We start from the raw sequence: 8,473 nt of genomic DNA on the forward strand, positions 1-8,473 counted from the left end.
TATGTGAGAAACATAAGCAAATACAGAAAAATTGGCAGGGGAAAAAAAGCAACCCTGTGCTCTGCAGGGATTCCCGTGACTTGTGGGCTCCAGTCACTAATGCCACAAACCCACCGCCCGGCGCTCAGCAAGTGAGCTCTCCGGACTAGCAATCTGAGCGAGCCTTCCCGTAATAAAACCGCTTGTGGGATGGTTGCGTGGGCACCCCTGGGGCCACGGGGCTGCCCCCCGGCAAGCAGCTCCAGGCCGTCGGACACCCACCCGCCAGCGGCATCGCGGCGCTGCCGACCGCGCACCTCCCACGCCAAATGCCACCCGCAGCGGGACGCCGCACAGCCCACGGTCCATCCCCTCCCCGCTGCTGGTTCAGTTTTTTGGTCCGAGGGTTTTCTTTCTTGCCAGCCTACGTGGCAAGAGGGACCTCCAGCCCAACTTGCAAAACTCAAACTAAGAGCAATCGGTGTCACTGATGGATGCTGGGAGCTTAAGACGGGAGCCGAATGACGGGGTTTAAGACTAACGAGCCTGCAGAGGCAAGGCAGGGGGCTAAGGATTGGCACTGCGCCCTTTACCTTTCTACCGTGTGCTTCAAACTTACAGAACTGAAGATACCAATCCCGGGATGAGCTACCGGCTCATCACAAAACGCAAGAGAAAGGGGACCGTACCTTGCACACCACAGGTTTCCCGTGGAGCTGGTGGCCTCCTGCCTTGCTCTGCCCCGTGCTCAGGCGCCTGGCGCTTGTATATCCTGTGGGGCTGTGCTGCTCCGTCCTCCCGAAAGCTGGTGGACACTGGTTCGATGAAATAGTCCTCGTTCATGAGCCGAAACACGCCTTTCTGGCAGGGAGAGACAAAGTTGTCACCGTGAAGCCATCTGCACCTAGCACAGACTCACACTGAAGAGCCTGGGAATGGGAGAGGGTGTGCAAAATTTTCCAGGAAGAAACAGGTCTTCTCTAAAGAAACTGTTTTTATGGGTATTTTGAGCTCTAAACTCCCAGACAAAAGAGAACAAGCCAGCATGGAGTGATCACTAAAGCAAAAAGCTAAAGAGAACCCATCACAAAGTGCAGATGGGTGGTGAACCCAGCGGGTGCCTGGTAGTGAGGGGCTCGGGGACTGCAGGGATGCGAGAGAGAGAAATGCCTCCTCCGGAGAACCAGCGCACACCAGGAGTGGGCGCGCACACGGTGTCGGACCGTGCTCCCTCCTTCTGCTCACGCCACCTCTCTCTGTCCTTCCTGGAGACGCCCTGGGGAGTCCGGGCAGACAGCCCAAGGGACGGCTTTGCCCATAGCGCTGCTCCAGTGTTTTGAGTAAGCACAAACGGAGGTGTTTTCCCGAGGAGCTCCCCGTCAGACGCAGCAGTTGCTCTGGCCTTTTGCAGTGCCTAAGCAGCACCATCGTGAACCATCGGTCACAGACTTCCCGCGGCCAAAGACCAGAAAACCTGCAGGGAAGAGGAACCTGCAGGAGCACTTGATCATGGCAGGAACTCCAATCAAAGAAGGTCAGACCCAGGACAAGGAGCATGGCCCCTCCACGCAACAACGGGAGGATGTGTTATTGGCATCTCTCCTTCAGCAGGAAACGACACCCTAAGACTTTCTTTGGTTAATTACGACCCCCCTGACCCGGCACAGCTGCAACACGTGGTTACGGACCCACCCAGGACTCCCCAGCCGCCACGCTGCGTCTCAAGAACAAAGAGCTGCCTTCGCTGCATGGGAAGCTCTTTGGATGGGCAGCGTCATCCCCAGGAACGGGAGCTCCTGCGGGAGCCTGCAGCATCATTCCGCCAGTCAGGGTGCTGCCATGAGGGACAGGTATTTCGTAAACGTATTTTGTGCCGTAAGACAACTCCGTCTGCTCTTGGTTGCTTCAGAGCAGCCTTGCGGCGTCCGGAGCAGGCTGAGGTGCCCTACGCTTCCTCGGGAGCCCGTTCATACTCAGCTTTGCTTACCATGCTTTTGCTCTGACATGTTTATTACTTCTTACCCCAGGACAGGGCAGGCTTGAAGAGAGAAGATCAAAACATGCCTCCACGACTGTTTCCAACATCTCCAAGATACAACAGGACTGAGCCTACTAGTGATGCTTTCTCACTGCTCGTGCGGTGCCGGGGAAGAGAAAACGGCTTCCTCCCTAATTAACTCCTTGCAAATGTAAAATAACAAGGAGGAAACATCATGGGGACGGGGAAGGAAGGGAAGGAGGCCACAGATATGATTCCTTCTCTGTTTCCTGATCCGGGTTATTCTGAGCCAGGAAGGGAACACAGATCGCTGCCCCGGCTGAAATCTGCCCCGGGTGCCCTGCACAGGGGCCACATTTCATTTCGTCACCAGTTGGTTCTGCGGTAGCACTGAGTGGCATTTGCTGCCCGTGGGAAACTCCGGTTCTCTCTGTTTAAAACAAACCTGGTTAGCCGTTCTGCACCCTCCATGCCCCAGTTCACCCCAGTAAGCAGTGCCAGCATCCCTAACCCCCGTCTCCTGCTCCCTCACCACGGTCTGCAACAAGAGTGAGAAATAGCCTTGGAGAAGATGAAATTGCACTGGCAAAACTACCCAAGAGAGAGCAGAACCCAGCTCTTACGACTCTATTTTATTTTAAAATCATTGACAGGAGTCATTTAAAGACTTACAGTAGCACTGTGAGAAAGGTGAAGCCTGGCCATGGGAACGGGGATCGCAGAGGCTGGCCAAGGGTGTCAAACAGGCACAATCACCGTGCGCTACACCAGTAACAAACGCCCGAGCAGGGCCTGCACCGACGACGGTAACGGGGAACTCGGCCCTTCGAGGTGCTGATGCGATTGGGTTCAACACGTGAGGCTGCCACAAGCAGGGATTTTGGGACAGCCCATCTGTGCTTTACAACTGGGAATGGCAGAGCGCTTTCAATGCAGCAACGCTGGGCTTGAAATACAAGGTATCACATGTATAAATGTAATATACTGCCCTAGCCTATAGCTCTGTGCTTTCCCAGCAGTATGTTCCTTATACCCTGTAATACCGACGGTGCTTACAAGTGGCGTGTGAGTAATTCCCTGTAATGAAGCAGTAGGTCAGACCACACTTTACTTTCCATGAGAATTATGAGACATGCAGCACATCGCTAAGCGCAGTTTTCCGTGGTTTAGTATCTGTCTGACAAAAAGCCATGGTTATTTTAAGACTGAGTAGAGGTTTAAAGCAACTTCGGGCTGAGTTTTGCTCACCACTCGCAGTTTACGGGCTGCAGACCCTCTCGCAAGGTTGTGCTAATGCCTTTTGTGAGCTAACAATTTTTTCTGCTTCTTAAAAAATGATCTAATCCGTAGCATTTGCATGATACTGTTCATTTTCAACACATTTTACAGACCTTAATGATGGGGTTCACCAAACACCGCTATGAAATCGGTGTTTTCAGGTGACACATTATGTGGATGACGAATTATTTAATGAGTAACTTCTTTTTTTGCTCTCCCGTCTGTGGTTAATTCACAAAGAGAACTTTAATTCTCTTAACCAGAATGTATTTCAAATGGCCTGGGTGAACATCCTTCAGCCCATTCACTCTTAGCAGCTTGGTTCTGCCTGACTCACGCTGCAAGAGTGGATTTCTAAGGCTGATGGCAGATTTCAGCTCGCTGGCAGGACGAGGCCACGCAAACATTCCCAGAACCATCATGTATTACCGGGGGTGTCCATGTGTAAATAGGCGTTCACGGGAGCGTTCACGGCACTTTCTACTTCGGTGTACACTGCAGCCATCAGTGGTTCTCTCACACAAACTTTCACAGAAAAATGAATCAAAAGGCTGTGCGTTCCTCCCAGGCGCGTCTGTCTATTTTTTATCCGAATGATGGGCCTGGCTATTTTCTGCAGCCTTCATCCCCCTGGAGACAGGGGTGCTGCATGAAGTGCAGGGTGTCGAACACCCTTAGCTGCCGTTAAATTTAGTAGGAAAAGAGCAACCAACACCATCCAGGACGTGCCCAGCTCCTGTCCTGCCCATCCTGCCCTGCCATCAGCCACGGCGGGGACGGTCCAAGTTCTTTTTGCAGCTTCAGGTGGCGGAGAGGCAGCAGCGATGCTGCCGCCGCACGCCCGTGCACTGCGCTGCTCTCCCTGGAACCCAGCAGCACGCCCTCGCGCCCCCAGACAGAGCGCAGGGATTTGGGTGGCCTCTGCAGACCTTCCGTTTAAAAGCCACCCTGCTCTATCGGGCTAACTCGGCGTACAGACACAGGCTGCCTTTATTTAAACACAGGAAGCCTAAAATGCAAACACAGCCCCCAGCCGAACGAAGCCACCTGCGGCAGCCAGCAGACCGATGATCCGATGGATCCCTCCAAAGCCAAAGACGCCGGGTGCGAACGCTGCTGGTGATCCCCCCCTCCGCAGCGGTGCCTCCCTCTGCCCCGTGCCCGTGCTGGGGACACGGGGGGTTTTCCCGGGGTCAGCCCCTGTGAAGGAGAACCCCCTCCACACATCCACTGCCTCCAGGGAATCCCACGGCCCCTGCTCGGGAATGGGGGTCTGCGCATCACGGGAGCTACCAAGTTATATGGTAACGCTTCTGCAAATGCTCAAGAGGTTTTAAACCCCGTGGGGACCTGGTACCTCGCTAGCTGGATGCCAGCTAATGCTGATACGCACATTTATGCTGAAGTCCTGAATTTGCCTTGCTGAGTACCGACACAAGAGTCTTATTTGTGAAAGTCACTTCACCTTTCAGCAAAACTTACGCTCTTACAGGTCACTATCGCCTTCGAAAATATTTGCAGTGGAATACGGCAGGGGAGGTGTTCACAAAACATAAAGTAGTTTCATTATACATGAGCTGCGTTATCATAAATACCTCCAGGCTTCAAACACCTTGTTTTCAGATGTGTTTCTCATAATCCTACGTTTATGTACTAGAAGGCGGAGGCGATATGAGAATTGCTCTCTTTGGGAATTTGGACACAAACAAGTAAACACAGTCCCACAGAGCTCCCAAACCACTGGAATCCATGGGAAATTTACAGTCAGCTCATCCGTGGCTGCATCAAACTTATGCGATGAGATCCTGACTCTGCTGCTGTCGTGAGGAGTTTTGCTATCACTTTCAGCAGAAAAAAGGATTTCACACAGCTTCTGTTATTTCCTTATTGACTAAAAATCTCCGTACTTACCAGGCCATCACACGTGCTGAGCGCGGCCAGGCCTCCCGTCAGCGCCCGGCTCCGAACCTCCCCGATCATATGGCAGGAGTTGTATGCGTGAGACTGGATCTTGGCGTTAGCGATCCCCCCGAATCGCCTCTCGCTGACGAACCCGGGCGCCAGGAGGTTGCTGTTGAGGCTTAGGTTGAATTTCAGGGGGTGTCCTTTGTAATGCAGTTCATAGAAGGCAAGAAACTTGCTCCTGGAGGAAGGAGACCTTCGGTGAAGTGCTCGGTGGAACAAATTGTAGGACAGGAATGATCCACTCTCGTCAACCTTGATGGGATGAACGATGTCGCTGCTGGAGTACGGCAGAGCAGGCTCTGGGAAGAAAGGGGTTCAGGGGTTAGCTTTAGGGTTCATCACCTTTCCTCTCCCACCCCTTCAGCTGGATGCTGAACTCCCAAGTGGGGTCAGGTACCCAAATAGCAGTTGGACCTGGCAACTGGTGTCCTCTGCTGCTGCCGAAAGCACGGCAGGGAGCAGGGAAAGGCAGGAACCCCATGGCCGTGAGGCACATGGGGCCCCACGCTGCCCCTCTTGCCCTCGGGGGTCAGGGGCTGGGATTTTCCATGGGAGAGGGTTAAGTTAGGGTTAGGGTGGGGAGGTATGGAGGTGGGTAAGGGGGGGCCGTGCAGCTCTGGGGCTCTGCTGGGGCGGGGGCCGGTCCCGGCTGCCACGCCACACGTTCCCGCTGTTTAATTACAGCTGCCGGGAAAAAAACAAAACAAAACAAAACAAAAAAACCAGACCGAACCCCCCCCCAAATCCCAGTTTTGAAACGGTGTTTGGAAGCCGTGCAGCAGATCTCTGGGGGCAAAGTACGCCCCGGGCGCTGAGCGCCCCGGAGCTTCCCCAGCTAGGTGCGCAGCGCTGGGGCCGCGGGGAGCCGGGGGGAGCCGGGGGTCCGGCCCCGCCCAGCCCGCCGGAGCCGCGGGGCGAGCCCAGCGCGGGGGCTGCAGCGGCGGGGGGCACCGGGCTGCCCGGCTCCGGCTCCGGCGTGCGGCTTTGCGTCCCGCCTGCACCCCCGCACCTCGCGGACCATCCCCGCACCCCGCGGACAATCCCCGCCTGCACCCCCGCACACCGCGGACCATCCCCGCCTGCACCCCCGCACGCCGCGGACCATCCCCGCACGCCGCGGACCATCCCCGCCTGCACCCCCACACCCCGCGGACCATCCCCGCACCCCACGGACCATCCCCGCCTGCACCCCCGCACCCCGCGGACCATCCCCGCACCCCGCGGACATCCCCGCCTGCATCCCCGCACCCCGCGGACAATCCCCGCATGCACCCCCGCATGCCGTGCGCAGCCCCCCGCGCTCCCCTCCGCGGACCTGTCCGCGCGGTCCCTCCGCCCGCCTCCGCGCCCGCGGCCAGCGCCAGCGCGGCGGCGAGGAGCAGAGGGCCGGCCGGGGCCGGCATGGGTGCGGGCAGCGGGGCGGCTCAGCGCGGCCGGCGGCGGCGGGGCACGCCGGCGGGGGATGCCGGCGGCGCGGCCGCGGCGGGCGGGGCTCCGCGCCTGCGGAGGGCGCGGGCAGGGCCGGGCCGGGCAGCGCGCGCCTCCCGACCCGAGGGCGCCCCCCCGCGGCCGCCGCCAGCGGCTCCCGCCGCGCCCCCCGCTCGCCCCCCGCCCCCCGCGCCGCGCGGCTGCGCAAATTTCAGCGAAAAATGGAAAAGGGTGCTTTGGTCTGGCTGCCGCTTTCCCCGGCGCGGGCCCGAGGCTGAGGCTTTCCCCTTGCAGCGTCGTCTTCCTTAATTTCCTTTTCGGGATAAAACGAGTGGGAGATACAAACAGCGCAGGACAGACATGGGCTTGTGGGCGCGCGTCCAGGGGCCACGAAAATGATCGGGAGGATGGAACCCCTCTGCTGTGAGGAAAGGCTGAGAGGGTTGGGGTTGTCCAGCCTGGAGGAGAGAAGGCTCCAGGGAGACCTTGTCGCGGCCTTTCAGTATTTAAAGAGGCTTATAAGAAAGATGGCGGCAAAGTTTGTAGCAGGGCCTCTTGTGACAGGACAAGGGGGAATGGTTTTAAACTAAAAGAGGGTAGATTTAGATTAGACATAAGGAAGAAATTTTTTATGCTGAGGGTGGTGAAACACTGGCACAGGTTGCCCAGAGAGGTGGTAGATGCCCTATCCCTGGGAACATTCAAGGTCAGGTTGGACGTGGCTCTGAGCATGGCCGTTGAAGATGTTCCTGCCCATGGCAGGGGGTTGGACTAGATGACCTTCAAAGGTCCCTTCCAACCCGAACTATTCTATGATTCTATGATAATTTGATGCCACTTAAATAACTCCTCGGCAGGGCAGGCAGGCTGCGGGAAATTGTAGTCCCATCCTCCCGAAACGCCTGCGGGTGTTACTGTGGAGTACGGCCTTTCCATCGTCTCCACCCCGCTCTGCCTGCGCAAGCCAGAGGGTAAAACGTTTAAAGAACAGCAAAGAGAGCGTTTAGTTTCCGATAAGCCCGTTCCGAGGGGTGACCGGTGAGTGAGGTCTAACAGAACCGGGCTGCGGGTGTTCCAGCCCGGCTTACCTGGAGCCCTGACACTTCCAACGATCAGGTCACCTCAGAAATCTGCATTTCTGAGCAAAATTCCGCCCTAATACACCACGAAATACATTTTGCGTGGGATAAAAGTACAGCAGGGGGAAATGCGGTGGGGCTACCCAGGGGGGCATCGGCTGAGACCCCCCGGGGCTCCGCGAGCCCTCCCGTCCCGCCTGGGCAGGGGGAGCAAATAAACGCAGAAAAGCAGGGTAAGTATCCCTGTCCCTGCGCGCAGCACGGCGGGCTGGGGGCTGCCCGCGGTCCAGGCGCACTGACAACCCCGCAGCCTTCCCAGACGGTTGCGTCTGCTGCGGCTCCACGTCTCCGGCCTTAGGGGCGATAGTTCATTATTTAAGTGATAATGTTAAATATGCAAATGAGCTGGGGCAGCACGCGCCCGGCCCGTGCCCGCCCGCGCGAGCAACCCCTGGCGGCCGCGCCGGGGAACGGGCGGGGCGCGGGCGGGGGCCGCTGCCGAGTACGGTGGCGGCAAACGTCAGCACAGCGCGCCCGGCTAGCTCAGTCGGTAGAGCATGGGACTCTTAATCCCAGGGTCGTGGGTTCGAGCCCCACGTTGGGCGCATCAATTTTTCCTCTTCCTCGGTTTCTTCTCTTTATCTTTTTCCCCCACTCGCGCTCCTCACGGCCCTTGCAGCCAGCTACGGACACCCACGCTGATACTTTATCCCCCGCAGTGGGGGGCCCGGGTGCGGGGCGCTCC

The 8,473-nt window shown here is 57.5% G+C and overlaps 1 protein-coding gene and 1 non-coding gene across 4 annotated transcripts in view; one reads left to right on the top strand and one right to left on the bottom strand.

The window, feature by feature from the left end:
* ADAMTS7 (ADAM metallopeptidase with thrombospondin type 1 motif 7) overlaps positions 1 to 6,631 on the bottom strand; it is a 65,402-nt gene extending 58,771 nt beyond the window's left edge. For all 3 annotated transcript variants that reach the window (XM_075159655.1, XM_075159653.1, XM_075159654.1), the window contains exons 1-3: positions 6,537 to 6,631; positions 5,168 to 5,520; positions 669 to 840 (exon numbers count right to left, since the gene is read on the bottom strand). In XM_075159655.1, coding sequence (XP_075015756.1) covers positions 669 to 840; positions 5,168 to 5,520; positions 6,537 to 6,624 — 613 coding nt within the window. In that variant the 5' untranslated portion in view covers positions 6,625 to 6,631. The remainder of the gene's footprint in view (positions 1 to 668; positions 841 to 5,167; positions 5,521 to 6,536) is intronic.
* A 1,629-nt stretch (positions 6,632 to 8,260) lies between these two features.
* Positions 8,261 to 8,333, top strand: TRNAK-CUU (transfer RNA lysine (anticodon CUU)). Its single transcript has one exon. It is a non-coding gene; the product is annotated as a tRNA-Lys (tRNA).
* Positions 8,334 to 8,473: the final 140 nt, after the last annotated feature.

The sequence above is a fragment of the Calonectris borealis genome, chromosome 11 (assembly GCF_964195595.1).
Source record: "Calonectris borealis chromosome 11, bCalBor7.hap1.2, whole genome shotgun sequence".
Classification (NCBI taxonomy): domain Eukaryota; kingdom Metazoa; phylum Chordata; class Aves; order Procellariiformes; family Procellariidae; genus Calonectris; species Calonectris borealis.